Below are 18733 nucleotides of genomic sequence, written 5' to 3' on the forward strand. Positions count from 1 at the left end.
CTAATGCTGTTACTGGAATTCTTCATGGGGTCTGCTTACTTTGTACAAAGCAGAACAGGGGCTCAGTTGAGATGGCGAGAGGATTTTTTTTTTTTTATTTTTTGAGACAGTGTCTCACTCTGCCACCCCGGCTGGAGTGCAGTGGCACAACCATAGCTTACTGCAGCCTCAAATTCCTGGGCTCAAGTGATCCTCCTCCCGCAGCCTCCCAAAATGCTACTGTTGCAAGCATGCACCATTGTATCCGGCCAGTGAAGCTTTTTGATAAGAGAAGGTTTCCAGTAGCTCGTCGAAGTGGATTGTTTCCTAGGAGCACCCTGGTCATCGGAAACTGGGATGGTGTGAGGGGTTCTAGATAGAAGCTTCGGGCAGTTGCTGTCACCCTCACATTCCTGTTCCTGTTTTATACAAAGGGACCGTCAGCCTAAGCATGTCTGCCCTTGACCATGACCCTGCTGTGTCTTAGGCCAGGAGTGTTGCCTGAGACATCTGTTTAATAAGCCTTTCCCATCCTCAGCTGCTTCCCATCACCACGGCGACCACCACTCAGGAGCCGGCCGGGGCAGCAGGGGGAGCCAGAGCCATCAACCAGGCCATGGACAGAATTGGACTTCTGGGAAGCAGGTACTACCAAGGGTGAAGCCAAACCCAAAACCCCTTAGGAGTGCAGCCATGGGGATCTTCTTCATGAGTGTTCTTTGCTTTTCCTATGTTTTTTCAAACCCCCTATTTCTTTCTTTAAGATGGGGTCTCACTCTGTTGCGCAGGCTGGAGTGCAGTGGCACAAACAGCTCACTGCAGCCTCAAACTCCTGGGTTAAAATGATCCTCCAGCCTCAGCCTCCTGAGTATCTGGGATCACAGGTATGTGCTGCTGCACCCAGCTAATTTGTGTACTTTTTTGTAGAGATAGGGTCTCACAATGTTGCCCAGGTTGGTCTCCAACTCCTGGGCTCAAGCAATCTACCCATCTCGGCCTCCCAAACAGACGTGAGCCACCACGCCTGGCCCCAAACTCTGTTAAACGATTCCTTTAGACTGTACTCTGTCTCCCCCTCCAGCCCTAAAGCATTCAAATTGACTTGATTTCTTTTAGGCATATAGCTCTTATCTTGGTCAGTTTGGCCCCAGTCTGTGTAGAACTTGAACCTTCTCCGGGTTTCCAGTAGAATACCCCATGCAGCACAGGGCGTTAAACTTGTTCCCCTGCTGATCTAGGGGGCAAGGCTGGCCCACAGCAGCGTCCTTCGAAGCTCCTTTTCTCTATTAAAAGTTTGTCCAAACTCAGCATTCTGTTCCATTAATGTGTAGCAGCAGTTATTGGAACTGTCAGGTTTTATTATCAAAATAAAGCCTTCCCTCTAGTCTTCAGACAAAATAGATCTTCAGAAAGATGTGCCAGGCTGAGCCTGTAGTTTCTGGCATGCCATGGCACACAGGCACACTCCGAAGGCCGCTGTGCACAGGCAGCTGTGCATGCTGTGTACTGTGCACAGTGCCTGGCTGAGGGGCGAGAAGGGGCTGAAACCCAGCCTGTGTGCTGGTTACTAAGCTGAGGGCCTGGCCTGGGGCTGCATCAGCCCAGAAAGGGGGTGGTGGCTTTTCTGCATGAAGAAGGAATTCACTAGCCAAGCTGTGTGCCCTCCAGGTCTGTGTCTACCTAGAGGGAGCCCTTTGTTATAACTTACAGGAAAACTGAATAGGCTAAAGGCACTGCCATCCATTCCTTTAAGACTCTCCAGGCCCCAGATAGAAATCAGGGCTGTGTACCATCGTGGCCATAATAAGAACTCGAAGTTTCCCCTGCATGTGAAAAGGCTGCAGCCGGGCGCGGTGCTCACACCTGTAATCCCAGCACTTAGGAAGGCCGAGGAGGGCAAATCACCTGAGGTCAGGAGGTCGAGACCAGCCTGGCCAACATGGCGAAAAACCCGTCTCTACTAAAAATACAAAAATTAGCTGGGCATGGTGGCGCACGCCTGTAATCCCAGCTACTCGGGAAACTGAGGAAGGAGAATTGCTTGAACCCCGGAGGGGGAGGTTGTAGTGAGCCGAGACTGTGCCTTTGCACTCCAGCCTGGGCAACAAGAGTGAAACTCCGTCTCAAAAAAAGAAAAAGAAAGAAAGAAAAGGCTGGGCCGTGAGGATATTTTACATCTGATGCAGTTTTATTACAAGCAGCATGCACTCCGCCAAATGCTTCTTTCCTCGGCATCAAGATCCTTTGTGCTTCAGGGTCTTGGGGGTGCCCAACCTTAAACTGCACACGTGGGCATGTTTGCAAATGATGAAGGCATGCTCTGCTGGGTTTAGAATGCCATGTCCTCAGGAACGAGAGGAGCAGAGCAGATCTCCAGCCCAGGAGTCAGCAAATTGTTGCTGTAAAAGGCCAGATAGTAAATATGCTTTGCAGTTGGTTTTGTTGTTGTTATAGTTGTTTCTTTGTACAACCTTTTAAAAATACAAACCATTCTTAGCTCACAGGCTGTACAAAAACAGGCCGCGGGCTGGATTTGACCTGTAGGCCTTAGTTCGGCTGACCACTGCTCTTGACTCTCAAGTTCTAAGCTTAGGGAGGTCAGCTGGCCGCCTTGCCCCAAGCAATGTTTCCCCAGCTGGGCTCTGATTCCATTGCTAATTGTATAGCCATTTATAAAGGGAGAAAAACAGCAAGCCTGCCCTTGCCTTTGAACTGGATACAGAGTGCATACTTCCTCTTCATTTCCTGTTCCGGAAAAGGAAAAGTCAATGTGGCACTTTTAATGGGAATGTTCTCTTTTGTATATCATTTACTACTACCTGTTTGCTAAAACCAAATCCCATTTCAGACAACAGCAGAAGCTTCTGAAAGTCCTCCAGGCCGTTGAAAGTGACTCTGCCCATCTCAGCAGGGTGGTTTCACCAACCAAGGAGCAAGTATCAGATGCAGAGGTGAGAGCCTTGACTTGATTTTCAGTTCTACATTCAGGAAGGTTCCCTCAGAACAGTCATTTTGCATCGGTGGGGATTGCTCTGACAGTAGTTAAATGAGCATCTCTCTGCCTGTGTCTCCATCTCCCCACATCCCCGGCACACAGAGGTATATATGATGAAGAGCAGGAGCAGAGAAAGGAAGATGTGGGCCAGAAGTTTCAGCAGAGAGAAGCCTGTCTGCACAAGAGGAAACATAAGTAGCATGAAAGCCCATAGGAAAATGTCCAACATCGCTGGCAATCAAGAAACGCAAATTACAACAACCTAAATGTCCCATTTGCTCTCTGAATTGACAAATTATTTCTGAGGATAACCTCTAGTGCTAGCAAGGTTACAATCAAGCTGTGGCAGCCACACATACCTGGCAGGCAGCTGGATAAACAGGTAAAACCCTCTTGGAAAACAGAATGCTTGACCTTAGGAAGAGCCTGAGAAACACTTCTCAGAGTGTTTCAGCCCCACAATCCCACTTCCTTATCTAAGGAAATCACCCCACAGAACTAAGAAGCTAGAGGCACAAAGATGTCTGTTACAGAATTATTGGAAGTAGGGAAGACATTTTTTAAAAACCTAAATGTCTTATAACAATGGAGTTAATCAGGAAAAGTATGATACATCAGCACGATGCAGTAGTATAAAAGGATGGAAGCTATCATTACGAGACGATGCAGACAAGAAACATTGGCGATATCAGCCTAACTGTAAAAGGTGATGTTAATCTTCAAATCCAATAGGATTGCAACAACCACACAAAGATGTGGCCATATAAGTGTGCTGATGGAGCTAGGACACAACATACAAAAGGGAACTGGGGCATCAGAGTGGTAGGATTAACAGTGATTCAATTTTCTTTCTTTTCTTTTCTTTTTTTTAAGACAGAGCCTTGCCCTGTCGCCCAGGCCGGAGTACAGTGGTGCCATCTTGGCTCACGGCAACTTTTGCCTCCCAGGTTCAAGCTATTCTCCTGCCTCAGCTGCCTGAGTAGCTGGGATTATAGGCATGCGCCACCATGCCCAGCTAATTTTTGTATTTTTAGTAGAGATGGGTTTTTGCCATGTTGGCCAGGCTGGTCTGTAATTCCTGGCCTCAAGTGATCCACCCACCTCGGCCTCCCAAAGTGCTGGGATTACGGGCCACCACACCCGGCCTCCATTTTCTTTCATGCTGAAAGGTGTGTGTCCCAGCACATCCTTCTGCCCCTACCTTCACCCAAGCCGTTCTTAGTATTATTTGGTATGGTGGTCACCAATGTTACTACTGGCCAGTGAGGACTTAATGCGAAGTCCTCCCAAAGCCGCATATAAAATCCTGTGAGAGCAGAAAGGCCCCTGAGCTGGCCTGGTCTGGACTAGAGTTCCAGCTTTGAATCTGTGGCATCCATTGAGAGATTGTGTGACCTTAGACAAGCCTCTTAAACTGTCTGGTCCTGGCTGTCAAATAGGGTCAATAATCCATGCCCCACAGGCCACTGTGAGGATGAAACAGGAAAGGGCTCTGAGAGCATGCAGCTCAGGGCAGGGAGAGACCAGCAAATATCCGCTGAGGGTTCACCGAGAAAAATCAAAGCTGGGCTCCCTACTGCATGCAATAGTTTCTTTATTTGTATTTTAATTCATTAATTAATTTTAGAGATAGGGCCTTGCTGTTTCTCCCAGGCTGGAGTGCAGTGGGTGTGATCACAGCTCAATGCAGCCTTGAACTCCTTGCTCAATCGATCCTCCCGCCTTGGCCTCCTGAGTAGCTGGGACTACAGTGGCCCCCCAGCACACCTGGCTACTTTTAAAAAATTTTTTTGTAGAAATGAATCCTTGCTGTGTTGCCCAGGCTGGTCTTGAACTTCTGGGCTCAAGCAGTCCTCCTGCCTCAGCATCCCAAAGTGCTGGGATTGCAGCTGTGAGTCACCATACCCAGCCAAGTCTCCTTATATTACGGGAGACAGAAAATCCAGGGCAAACTGACTTATACAACAAAGAGAAGAAAAATGACAGACTCTTCTCATTGAAAATGACACAGGGAGGGCCAGATGGGGCCTCATCCAGCAGCTCCCATTGTGTCTTTCCCCTCTGTCTGCACAGTGGAAAGCTCAGTCCCACCCCCTGCAGCTCAGTCCCATCTCTGCTCCCTCCTCTTGGTCCCCAAATAGCTAGAATGGTTCTACCTTGCACCCCTGTATCATCAGACTCCACTGTCAGGAGGGAAGCCCGTTTCTCACCATGTAAATCTGTGATTGGCGTGCTTGCACTGACCTGTGCCAGTGTGCTTGCCTGTGCTTCCTTGGACCAGTCGGGCCCCTACCTGGAGTGGGAAAGGGTCAGTCCCCCTATTCTTTATGGCTGAGAAAAGAGACGCCGTGGCTTCCCCCCAAGGAAAGTCAAGTGGTCTCAGCAAGAGCAGGGACAATGAATGACAGGGGCCAGGAGCTGCCCAGCCAGTGTCCCCCTCCCACCGCCAAGCAGGATCCCAAATTGGGCAGTACAGAAGCAGGAGGAGCCACTGAGTAGCAACAGACAAGTTGTGACACTTGCTTAGTTAATAGATTCCTCAGCTTTGTCATTTACCAACACAGCTGAGGAATTTGCACATTTCAGATCGCACTGGGTGGGAGTTCTAGCAGCCCCTCTGAAAGGCAGCCTGCCTCCCATCTGGCCCTCCTGCCTCCCACCAGCAAGCAAGGTGAACAGTGCTACTTCTTCAGCAGCCCCCAGACTGACCGCTTACCTGGTCCTGGATGGCTCTACGCAAGCACAAGCTTATTAAGCTCCCAGTCCCCTGGAGTCAGCTAGGCCAGTTTAGCTTTATCAGTGCCCTGCATGCCTGGGACTCAGACCCAGGGCAGCAGAGGGCTTGGCCAGTACCCCCCATGGCTGTGAAGCAGAAGGAGGAAGCTGTGGGTTCCGAGGACCTGGCTGATCAAAACAGGCCCTGTCTTTCATCCGGGAGCTGTGAGGTGACCTCTCCCTCCTCCCTATCTACGTTCCCACCATGTGGCAGTCAAGGCCCCTCCAAACACACACTGAGAGCGATAGCACGTCTCGTTGGCTATTAATTAAAAAAATAAGTGGGGAACAGTTGCTGTTCATTTTCTCGGCTCCCTGCTCACAGAACCATTGCAGATTACCCGTGCTAATTAACAGAGGGCATGTGCATGCGGGGAATGCACCATTTTGTGAGTGACTGATCCGTGGCGACCAGTGCTACAGTCAGCCCCGGAGGGCCTCAGGAAGCCATTCCAAAGGGTGGCCGTTTATTGATGGCATTCACGCAGGCTCTCAGAGCAGACAGCCGACACAGGAAAGAGGCAGGCATTAAAACCAATGAAGGAGAGAAACAGAAAGAAACAGACACTTACAGAGCGCACCCAGGGCCAAGGCTCATGATAGGGCCTTCTTAGGTATTGATATCCTGTTTAACGTCTGTGACAGGATTATCACATAGATGGTGTCATGTCATCTTCCCCAGCCAGGCCGAGGGATGTCAAGTGACTTGTCCAAGGCCAGGGGGCCATGTTTCCTACTATATCAGTCCGCTAGGGCCACCATAACAAAATACCATACATGGGGTGGCTTCAACAACAGAGATTTCTTTTCTCACAATTCCAGAGGCTGGAAGTCCAAGATCAAGGTGTTGGCAGGTTTGGTTTGTTCTGAGGCCTCTCTCTTTGGCTTGCAGACAGCTGCCTTCCTGCTTTGCCCTCATATGGCCTTTTTCTGTGTGTGCATCCTTGATGTGTCTCTCTGTGTGTCCAACTTTCCTCTTACAAGGACACCAGCTAGATTGGATTAGTGCCCCCCCAGCCTCCCCCCAGCCTCATTTCAATTTAATCACCTATTTAAAGGCCTTATCTCCAAATACAGTCATATTGTGATTTACTGGGGATTAGGGTTTCAATAGATGAATTTGAAAGGGCTAAATTCAGCCTGTAACCTTTTTTTTTTTTTTTTTTTTTTTGAGACTAGGTCTTTCACCCAGGAGTGAAGTGGTATGAACACAGCTCACTGCAGCCTCAACCACCTGGGCTCAAACAATCCTCCTGCCTCAGCCTCCTGTGTGGCTGGGACTACAGGCATGTGCCACTGTGCCCAGCTCATTTTTTTAAAAACAAATTTTGTAAAGACAGGATCTCACTTTGTTGCTCAGGCTGATCTTGACCTCCTGGCCTCAAGGAATCCTCCCAATTTGGCCTCTCAAAGTGCTGGGATTACAGGCATGAGCCACCATGCCTGGCCTCAGCCCGTAACACCTACTCAGTTCAGCAGGTCGTGACAAGCTTCTGGGTACCGAACACTGAGTAGTGGGGGAGAAATGTGCGTGCTGAGGCAGAATTCAATGCTTCTTAGACATTTTTATTTATTTCTAAACTCTCAAACAGAATGCTGTCAGAGTGCCAGTTACACAGGGACTCTATTTTGAATGCTTTACAGTATGAATTCATTTGATCATAGGAATAACCATAGGTAGTGGGTGCTATTCTTATCCTCATTGTACAGATGGAGAGCCTGAGACACTGAAGGTTAACTAACTTTTTGAAGGCAGTGGTAGCAGAGGTAGAGCCGAATTCAAGCCTGTCATGACTTAATCCTTTGGTGTTATTTTTCTCTTCTTTAAGGACAAACAGAGAACAAGGGCAGACGAGATCAAAGATGCCATCTACGTGACCATGGAGATCCTGTCCAACTGGGGCAACTCGTGGTGGGTGGGTCTCACAGAAGTCGAGTTCTTTGACCTGAATGACACAAAGCTTTATGTATCCCCCCACGACGTGGATATCCGGAACACAGCCACACCTGGGGAGCTGGGCCGCCTCGTCAACAGGAACTTAGCTGTGAGTAGAGGAGACACTGGATTGCTTCTTGGCTGTGTATTCCCATGCATTTTCTCTGCCCTTGATAAATCTATGTTAAGGGTATGAGTGGAGGGAGGAGAAGAACAAAATCTGGCCAGGTACGGAGGCTCACACCTGTAATCCCAGCACTTTGGGAGGCTGAGGCAGGCGGATCATTTGAGGTCAGGAGTTCAAGACAACAACAAGCCTGGGCAACAAGGCAAAATCCTGTCTCTACAAAAAACACAAAACATTAGCCAGGCATGATAGCTTGTGCCTGTAGTTCCAGCTACTTGGAAGGCTGAGGTGGGAGGAGATTGAGGCTGCAGTGAGCTGTGATTGTGCCACTGCACTCCAACCTGAACAACAGAGTGAGACCCTGTCTCTCAAAAAAACAAAAGTAGGCCGAGCATGGTGGCTCACACCCGTAATCCCAGCACTTTGGGAGGCTGAGGCGGGTGGATCACTTGAAGTCAGGAGTTCGAGACCAGCCTGACCAACATGGTGAAACTCTGTCTCTACTAATAATACAAAAATTAGCCAGGTATGGTGGCACGTGCCTATAATCCCAGCTACTTCTGGAGGCTGAGGCAGGGGAATCACTTAAACCCAGGAGGCAGAGGTTGCAGTAAGCCGAGATTGCAGTAAGCCAAGATTGCGCCATTGCACTCTGGTGACAGAATGAGACTGTCTCAAAAAAAAAAAAAAAAAAAAATTAAATAAAATCTACCAGAGTTATTCATTTGGGCAAAGTTGGGGAGGAGCCTGAGGGAGCGGTGCTGGCAGAGGCCCCAGACACTCTCTCCCTAAGCTGTTTCCCAGCCCCTGCTCTCTGGGTATTTCTTGGGGGAGCCAATTCACCTTCTTTTATCCACCTTGCAGTTTTCCAGTCACCATCAAACACTGGACCTCAGGAGTCATTAAGGTTAATGGTTGTTCTTTGTAGTTGAAGAAACTACAGCTTGGAGAAGGGCATTGACTTGGCCAAGGTCATGCAGCTGGAAGGTAGTGGAGCCAAGTTCATATCGGGCAGCCTGGGCCAGTACCCTTGCCCACACTCCCTCAGGACCCTGCTGCCCTAGCTCGTGAGGTGCACACTTCACAAACGTTGAATGTTTCTTTCCTTTAAATATCCAACAGAGCCAGGTACAGTGGCCGACACCTGTAATCCCAGCACTTTTGGAGGCTGAGCTGGCGGATCACCTGAGGCCTGGAGTTCAAGACCAGCCTGGCCAATATGGTGAAATCCTGTCTCTACCAAAAATATAAAAATTAGCCAGGCGTTGGGGCACACACCTGTAGTCCCAGCTACTTGAGCTGAGGCAGGAGAGTCGCTTGAACCTGGGAGGGGAGGTTGCAGTGAGCCAAGATTGTGCCATTACACTCCAGCCTGAGCGACAGAGCAGGACTCTGTCTCAATAAATAAACAAACAAACAAACAAACAAGATAATTTACAAAAAAAATGATGGGGGAGGGTACTGGCATTTTTTTCTTCCTGCAACTTGCAAGTTGGACACAAGAGACTGTGAGCTAAACTGAGCCAGAGTAGCCAGCCACATCATCTTTGCTATGCTGGGCCTCAGCTTCGTTCATAATTATCTCATCGGAGACCTGGGAAGATGTTGTTATTGCGTGATCATAGCTCACTGCAGCCTCAAACTCCTGGGCTCAAACTGTCCTCCTACCTCACCTCCTAAATAGCTGGGACTAGAGGCACACAACACCACATCTGGCTAATTTTGTAAAATTTTTTATAGAGACGGCGTCTCACTATGTTGCCTGGGCTGGTTTCCCTGGCCTCCAGTGATCCTCCTGCCTCAGCCTCCCAAAGTGCTGGGATTACGGGCATGAGCCAGCATGCCCTGCCTTTGCTGTTATTGTTATTATTATTAATAGTATTAATACCACTGGGAAAAGTAGTTAGTGTTATTCCCATTTTAAAGAAGAGGAAACAAGAAAAGGGGTGTTTGAAATGTCTGGTTCTAGAGACCCAGATTCTGGTCTTGACTCTGGCCTCGGCAACTTAGCTGCCTTCTCTGAGAGTGGATTTTTCTGCCTGCTGAAAAATGGGAGATTGGGTCAATCATCTTTTAGGATTCTTAGATTTCCAGCAGCAGAAACCGAGTCCAGCTCAGTTAGCACATGTTTAAAAAGTAAGTGTGTTTCAAGTCTTTTGAGTAGCTAGTGTACTCACTGCCATGCAGGCCGGGAGAGGACGGGCTTTGTGGGAAAGTTGGGGTTTTAGGGAGCATCCTGGAATGCTGGCCACCACGGGTGTGGTCTTCTTTTGGGGGTGGGAGATAAACAGGAGGATGTGAGATTCTTCTGGAAAGATTCTTCTCTTTGGACTTGAGGTTCTGGAGGAGATTCTGCTCTCCTACTTAGAGAGTTGACTGTTTTGGCCTTTGTGTGAGTGGTCACTTCCATGGCATCCGAAACCATGACTAACTTACGTCCTAAACTGGGTCATAACTCAAGGTTGGGGGCTGCTTTCAGAGAAGGGAACAAAATGAGAACGGGAGATGGAAAAAAGGATAAAGCTTCATTCCCTTAGTTCATACAACAACCATTATTGAGATGCCTCGGCAGTGTCGGTTGGCTGGTTGGTTTGTCCTCACAATTCTCTGCTGGAAATAGTCTCAGGAAAGGAAGGCTGATGGACAGACCTGACTAGGGCAGGACGTCTTGATGCCAGTTCCACCAAGATGCCCCAACGGGGCAGGAAGGGATTCTCCCTGAAGGAGTTCAAGATTGCTTAGAAAATGTGTAATGTATGTCACAAATAAAAATAAAAATTAAGAAATTCAAGATCGCCACTAAAAGAAAGGCGGACTGGATGCTGCATAGCTAAGAAGCAACAGCTGTCCCCAGGGTTGGACTGGGTGGGTCTGAGTCCCCTTCTAGATCAGCAGCTCTGTGATCTCAGCCCTCAAAAGATGCAGTCCCTGAGCTGTGGATAACGGCCGCCTGGGTTCTGTGGCCTGGCCTATCCCTGCTCTGGCTCCAGATTCAAGTCTGTAGGCTCCCATGCTTGCTGCTGGGACTTGGGCCAGCCCTCGCCACCCCTCCCCTACCCCGCTGTTGCAGAAAGCAGTGGCATTTTGGAAGCCTGCTCTCCAGAACAGAACACACTAGGGACAATAAAAAGCATCGTTGGATTTGATGGGGACCAATTCTGATGATTGCTCTCCCTTTCTTCTGTTTAGCAGAGACTGGGGCGCTTTGCCGTGTGATGACCCATGGTTTTGGTGGATTTGAGGTTTTTATTTTTTGGCCCTGCGATTGGGACATGAGGCAGCTGTGTCACCCTGGGCTGTTGGGTCTCTGGGCTCATCTGCAGGAAGGCTGGATTCCCCCTTCTTCCCTGATGCAGGGCTTTCCTGCATCCTGGGTCCCAGGCCCAGGGCTACTGGAACACAATGCCTCTCAGAACCATCTAATTGCAGCAGCGTGTGGCAGCCATAGCCTGGTGCATCGCCTCGTTTAACCCTCACATGAACCTTGGGATGACTCTCCCCATTTTATCAATGAGAAAAAACAAGATGCAGTGAGGAAGAGGCACTTGCCTCAGGCCATAGAGCATGGCTAAGGGAGCCCACCCAACAGCCGAGGTACCTAGAAGTAGACGCTGGGTTTGAAAGAGAAAATGCTTCAGTGGAGGTGAATTGGGGCATTCAAAAGATGTGGGAGTGCCCCAGCCTCTATGGAAACTCCTCCCTTCTGTGCCCGCACCATGTCTCTTACTGGCTGCATCCCAGACCAAGGCCTCAAGATGACTCCAGATTTGTACACCTAGCCCTGCCTGCCCCTCTGAGTTTCTGACGTGAATGTCAACTTCCTGCTTGACATCTCTTGGATCTCTCCTGGCCATCTCAGACTTCGTTATTACTATTCTTATTTTTAGAGACAGGGTCTTGCTCTGTTGCGCAGGCTGGAGAGCAGTGGTGCAGTCATTGCTCACTGCAGCCTCGACCTCCTGGGCTCAGCCACCTTCCCACTTCAGCCTCTCAAGAAGCTGGAACTACAGGCACACACTACCACACTTGGTTAATTTTTTGTGTTTTTTGTAGAGATAGAGTCTCACTATGTGGCCCAGGCTAATCTCGATCTCCTGACCTCAAGCAATCCTCCTGCCTTGGCCTTCCAAAGCACTGGGATTACAGGCATCAGCCACCGTACCCAGCCCATTTCAGACCTTAGAGATTTAAAGCTTAAGTTTTGATTCCCCTGCCCTATTCCCCACATCACTTCTTCCTCCAGTATTTCTTGTTCAGTAACCAGCATTGCTGTTGGCTTAGATGTACCACCTAAAGTCTTCCTTGATTGCCCTAGGAAATTATGGATTTCCTATGAGTCTAGAATTATTTCCAAATAAAAAGTAAAAATAATAATAATAATAATAATAATAATAATGTGTGTGTGTATGTGTGTATATATATATATAATATATATATATATTACACTTTCATGTATTGGGGATTGATGTGGTTTGACTGTGTCCCCACCCAAATCTCATCTTGAATTGCAAAAATACCCACTTGTCAAAGGCAGGGCCAGGTGGAGATAATTGAATCATGGGGATGGTACATTTGGGCACAGTGGCTCACACCTATAATCCCAGCACTTTGGGAAGTCGAAGCAGGAAGATCACTTGAGGCCAGGAGTTTGACACCAGCCTGGGCAACATAGTGAGACCCTATCTCTATAAAAAAAAATTAATTAAAAAAATTAACATGTATGTGTGTGTATATTTATGTGTGTGTGTGTGTGTATATATATGTGAGAGTGTGTGTGGGTGTGTATATATATATATATATATATATGATTGTGCCCTTCTCCTACTTAAAACATGTCCACTGTGACTTCTGGTTACCCTTGGAAATAAAGCTCAAGCGCTTTCCCATGGCCTGGAGACTCTCTGTGAACAGGCCTCCACCTCCCTCTCTGCCTGCTTCACACACCCCTGCTTCACACCCAGGCTCCAGCAGCCTTGGGCCTGCCCTCTCTTCTTCCAACCCACCAACCTCATTCCTACCTCTCCAAAACCCTCTTCCTCCAGCTTTTCACGTTGCTTCTCCACATTCAGATTTCAGCCCTAATATCACGTTCTCAGCAAGACTTTCCCTCACCCAACAACCTGGAGGAGTCCTGTTCCCTCCCACCCTGGTCACTATCACATCACCATGTTTCATTTCTTCAGAGCACATCTCACTGTAAGAAATGATCTTGTTTACATGTATATTATGTCTCCCCAATTTAGCTGAAAATTCTTGTCTGTGCTGTTTACACTATATCCCCAATACATAAAAATGTGCCATATATATTATTTTTGTTTTTTTAAACGGAAACATAGCTTGCAGGTTTTTTTGTTGTTGTTGTTTAAGCTTACAATTTTTAAACTTTTTATTTGGAGATAATTTTAGACTTACAGGAAGTTGTAAAATAGTACAGAAAACAGAAGAACAATAGAAGTCAATGAAATCAGAAGTTGGTTCTTTGAGAGGATTAGCAAATTGGCAAACCTTTAGCTAGAATAACCAAAAAATGATGGGGGAGAAGATTAAAATTACTAAAATCAAGAATGATAGAGAGAACATTGCTATTGACCTTACAGAAGTAAAAAGGATTACAAGGGAAAATGAAATTAAGAAACAATTATGTTTACAATAGCATCAAAAGAATAAAATACTTAGGAATACATTTAACAAAAGAAGTACAAAATGTATACTCTGAAAACTACAAAACATTGTTGAAAGAAATCTAAGATCTAAGAAACTGGAAAAGCATTCCATGTTCATGGATCAGAAGACTTAACATTGTCAAGATGGTAATACTTCCCCAAATTGACCTACAGATTCAGCAAAATCGCTATCAGAATCTCAGCTGACTTCTTTGTACAAATTGACAAGTTGTTCTACAATTTATAGGGAATTTCAAAGGACTAAGAGCGCTAAAATATTATTGAAAAAGAATAAAGTAGAACTCACACTTCAATTTCAAAACATACTACCAACTCTGCAGTGATAAAGACTGCATGGTACTGGCATAGGATAGACATATAGATCAATGAAATAGAATTGAGTATCCAGAAGTAAACCCATGGATTTATAGTCAGTTGATTCCAACAAGGATACCAAGACCTTCAATGGGAAAAGCATAGTCATTCAAAAAATGGCCTTGGGAAAAATGCGTTTCCACATGCAAAAAGATGAAGGTAGATTTCCACCATATGCCTTATGCAAAGCTAACTCAATGGATCAAAGACCTGAATGTAAGAGCTAAAACTTTGAAACTCTTAGAAGAAGACAAAGGTGTAAATCTTGATAGCCTTGAATTTGTCAATGAAGTCTTAGCTATGACATTCAAAGCACAAGCAACCAAAAAAAGGAAAAAAACAGATGAATCAGACTTCATCAAAATTAAAAACATTTTTCCTTCAGATGACACTATCAAGAAAGTAAAAAGTAAAAATACAGCCTACAAAAAGGAGAAAATATCTGCAAATTGTATATCTGACAAGGGTCTAATATTCAGAATATACAAAGAAAAAAATCATAATGACAAAAAGATGAACAACCCAATTAAAATATGGCCAAATGACTTTGAATAGACATTTCTCCAAAAAAGATGTACAAATGGCTAGTAAGCACATTAAAGATACTTAACATCACAAGTTGTTAGGGAAATGCAAATCAAAACCACAATGAGATATCACTTCACACACACTAGGATAGCTGTAATTTAAAAAAAAAAAAAAAAAAAGAGAAAATAAGTATCGATGAGCATGTGGAGAAATTGGAACCTTCATTCTTTGCTTGTGGAAATGTAAAATGGCTCAGCACATGTGGAAAACAACTTAACAGTTTCTTGAAAAGGTAAATATAGGGTTACCCATGACCTAGCGATTCCATTCCCAGGTATATACCCAAGATAACTAAAAACATACGTTTATTTAAAAAAAAACTACAAAAAACTTGTACATGCATGTTCATAGCAGCATTATTCAGAATAGCCAAAAAGTAGTAGAAACAGCCAGATGTCCATCAATGAATGAATAAAGCAAATGTAGTATTTCCACAAAATGTAATATTATTCAGCCCTAAAAAGGAAAGAAGTATTGCTACATGCTACAACCTGGATGAATCTTGAAACCATTATGCCAAGTGAAAGAAGCCAGACACAGAAGGCTATGTGTTGTATGATTTCATTTATATGAAATGTCCAGAATAGGCAAATCTGAAGACAGAAAGTAGATTAGTCATTGCCGGGCCTGGGAGGAGGCAGGAATGGGGAGAGACTGCTAATGAACATGGGTATCTTTTGAGGGTGGTGAAAATGTACTGGAAGAAGATAATGGTAATGGTTGCACAACCTTGTGAATGTACTGAACCTTGTGAACACCACTGAACTGAACGCTTTAAAATGGCGAATTTTATGCTATGTGAATTATATCTCAATTTTGAAAAAAAAGGACAGAGAAACCTTATACACCTTTACTCAGTTTTCCCGAGTGGTAAATCCTATGTAACTGTAGTACATAATCAAAACCAGGACCTTGACATTGGTATTACGTACAGACCTTCATACACTCACTTGTGTGTACATGTATATGGTTCTATGCAATTTTATCACATATATAGATTTCTTTCTAAAGATACAGACATCAAGATACAGACCAGTTCCATCACCACCAAGGAGTTCCCTTGGGCTCCTCCTGTACAGCCATACTTCCCCAAGCCCAGTCCTGACAATAGAAACCACTGATTTGTTCCTCTACATACATTTTGTCATTTCAAGAATGCTATGTAAATGGAATCATACCATTTATATAGCATTTATATCATTACTAAAGTCGGTAACCTTTCTGAGACTCGCTTTTTTTACTCAGTGTAATGCCCTTGACATCCTTCCATATTGTTGTGTGTGTCAATAGTTTGTTCCTTTTTAATGCAATAATTTATTAAATTGGAGCTACTTCTGAGGGCAGCGCACTATCTCCCTGCGGGTTGCTATTCAGTCTTATGTTAATGCTGGAGTTAAAAAGGCACCTTTGGTTTAGGAGTTAGAAAGTTACCTCCTCAGAGAAGCCTTCTCTAACCATCCCTTCTAAAATAGCTGTTCTATGAGCCATGAATAATTCTCTCTTATTTTTTTCCTAGAATGTGTCCCTGCTTGATTTTTTTTTTTCTTGGAAACATTACCTGTTTGCCTTCCCTCATAGCACAGAGCTACTAGGACCTGGTGGGTTAGGTTCCCTTGCACATGCCCCGTGTCTGGCTCAGCATTGGTCCCCCAGGAGGAACCCTGTACAGTGTTTGTTGGGCAAGTTATGGAGTAGATGTGTCTGCGCCTGCTTCCACCCTTTTGCCCTAGCACTTCAGGGCACGCTGACTGCTTTTCTGAATGGCAGCATTGAGATTTCTTTCCTGGAGGATTCTTTTTTTGGCCTCCAGGGCCCGCTTTACCACCCATACAGAGAGAAATAGAGAACCCCCAGGAGCAGCACTCAACCAACATTGGTGGAAGTTGGGGTATAAATACCCCAGCTCCCTGGCCCCGTTGGTGCAGTCACTCTGGCGCCTGTTCCACCCTGGTTCCCAGATTCCCTGGGGGGATTAAGGTCTAGTTGCCCACAGGAGCAGCTGTCTTCATAACATACCCTTTATGAGCCACCTTCCCTGCCTTGTCTCACTTCTTCACTCTCCCATTGATATTTTCTGCTCTGTCTAAATAAGCTACTTACACATGGATCCTTGCCTCAGGGTCTGCCTCCAGGGAATCCAGAGACAGAATGAATTAATGCATGAAAGATGGAGGTTCGGATCCTCACTCCACCACGTAGGCGCCGAGCAACCTTAGGCGATCCCACCCCTCGCTGAGCTTTGGCCTGTTTTGGTCAGTAGCACATGCATTACAGCAATGCCCACCTCCTGGGGTTTCCAAGTGAAAGAAGCCAGAACCAAGGGCAGTAACAGCAGCATGAAGGCACCCGATTCCCGTTCTGCTGTATTCCTTACCCCCTGTGATGGGGAGGGAGGAGCCGCAGATGCTCTGCCTGCTGCCCTGGCACCGAGGGGTTTTCCCAGCATGTGCCAGGTCAGTCCTGGGCAGCTTCCCATCAGCCTTTCTTTCTGAGATCCTGTCTGTGGAGAGAAAACATCAGAAGGCTGGGGTGCTAATGAGGCCCAGAGTTATCCTCAGGTTAATGTTCTTTGACTTTGAACACCACAATTCCCACTTAGGCCTCCTGTTATTCCTCCTGCTGACAGAAATGTGAAGGGAAATCAATTACAGTCCCCTAGCCCACATCTAAGGGTCAGCCATCAGTCTCTTCCTTTGTCAGGCAGCCACAGTGACCCATTTTAGGCCCCCACTCAGCAAAGGAATGAGACTCACCCGCTGGATTTGGGGATGTGGTTTCTTGACCCCTCGCAGCTGCCCAGAGCACTAGAAGTTCTTGTAGAGCTGGAGAAACTTGCCAGAATAAGTCAGAACCCCTTGAACTCATCGTTCCCCCTTAACAAAAGCCACCTCCTCCCTCCTGAAAGGCACCATTGTCACCGAAACAAGCCCCCTTTGTCCTCCACCGCAGCTGGAGCCTGGGCCTCCCATCTCCTGGGGGCCGATAAAACCCCAGATCAGCCAATCCTCCCTCCCTGGCTCTGTCAAGTAGCAGGCACGTTCCTGGTGGCGGGGAGTCTGTCGAGATGTTCTCAAATGCAGGGCGATGCCCCTTTGAGATAAAAGGGACAAGTCAGCCAGTGTCAGGCCCGCAGAGGTTGCTTATGGGCAGATGGGACTTGCTGCTGCTGCCCTAAACAAGGACCACAGACTCAATGCCTACAGGGGCCAGGCAGAGGCAGAAGAGGGAAGCGAGGTGGATGTGAAGCAGTAGGGAGTGGTGGGGACCGTGGAGCCCTGGGGAATGGCGGGCTTCAGGGGCTACACACTCTTGGCTCCAGGAAACGGCCGTCAGGGTTCCTGAGCTGCCATGTTTTCTGAGTCTGCAGAGGCACCGGAAATCTGGCTGTTTGGAGAAATCTCTCCACTCCACCACCACCTATTTTTGAGACATTCTCACTCCATCACCCAGGCTGGAGTGCAGTGGTGTGATCTTGACTTCCTGCAACCTCCACCTTCTGGGTTCAAGTGATTCCCCTGCCTCAGCCTCTCCAGTAGCTGGAATTACAGGCCCGCCACCATGCCCGGCTAAATTTTGTATTTTTTTTTCTTTTAGTAAAGACAGGGTTTCACTACATTGGCCAGGCTAGTCTTGAACTCCTGACCTCAAATCATCCACCCGCCTCAGCCTCCCAAAGTGCTGGGATTACAGGTGTGAGCCACTGCACCTGGCCCTCATATTTTTCCTTTTTTCTTAGAGACAAGGTCTCACTGTGTTGCCCAGGCTAGAGTGCAGTGGTACCAAACTCCTGGGCTCAAGTGATCCTCCCACTTCAGCCTCCCGAGTAGCCAGAACTATAGGCAAAAACCGCCATACCCTGCTAATTAAAAAAATTTTTTTTGTAGAGACAAGGTCTCTCTATATTACTTAGGCAGGTCTCTAACTCCTGGCCTCAAATGATCCTCCTGCCTCAGCCTCCCAGATCACTGGGATGAAAGATATGAGCCACTGCACCTCTCTGAATCTCCCCATTTTTAAATGTTGGCAATGAATTTGTGTGTGTGTGTGTGTGTGTGTGTGTGTGTGTGTGTGTTTTTAACATTGCATGAACCAAACAAATACCCCTGCAAGCCAGATCCAGCTTACAGTCTGTTCTCTGTTTGTTTGTTTTTTGGGTTTTTTTTGGAGATGGAGTTTGGAGTTCAGTGACACAATCTCGACTCACTGCAACATCCACCTCACGAGTTCAAGCTATTCTCCTGCCTCAGCCTCCCGAGTAGCTGGGATTACAGGCGTGCCCCACCACGCCCAACTAA

At 46.7% G+C, this 18733-nt stretch overlaps 1 protein-coding gene across 7 annotated transcripts in view; it reads left to right on the forward strand.

Moving 5' to 3' along the window:
* The window catches only part of KIAA0556 (KIAA0556 ortholog), a 233770-nt gene that overhangs the window by 153704 nt on the left and 61333 nt on the right, over positions 1 to 18733 (forward strand). For all 7 annotated transcript variants that reach the window (XR_004438849.1, XM_033217910.1, XM_033217909.1 and 4 more), the window contains 3 exons: positions 518 to 624; positions 2828 to 2930; positions 7579 to 7794. Coding sequence is in view for 6 of the 7 variants with exons in the window: in XM_033217910.1 (XP_033073801.1) it covers positions 518 to 624; positions 2828 to 2930; positions 7579 to 7794 (426 nt within the window). In the remaining variant the exon portion in view is untranslated. The remainder of the gene's footprint in view (positions 1 to 517; positions 625 to 2827; positions 2931 to 7578; positions 7795 to 18733) is intronic.

The sequence above is a fragment of the Trachypithecus francoisi genome, unplaced genomic scaffold (genome assembly GCF_009764315.1).
Source record: "Trachypithecus francoisi isolate TF-2019V2 unplaced genomic scaffold, Tfra_2.0 Lachesis_group10, whole genome shotgun sequence".
NCBI classification, from domain to species: Eukaryota; Metazoa; Chordata; class Mammalia; order Primates; family Cercopithecidae; genus Trachypithecus; species Trachypithecus francoisi.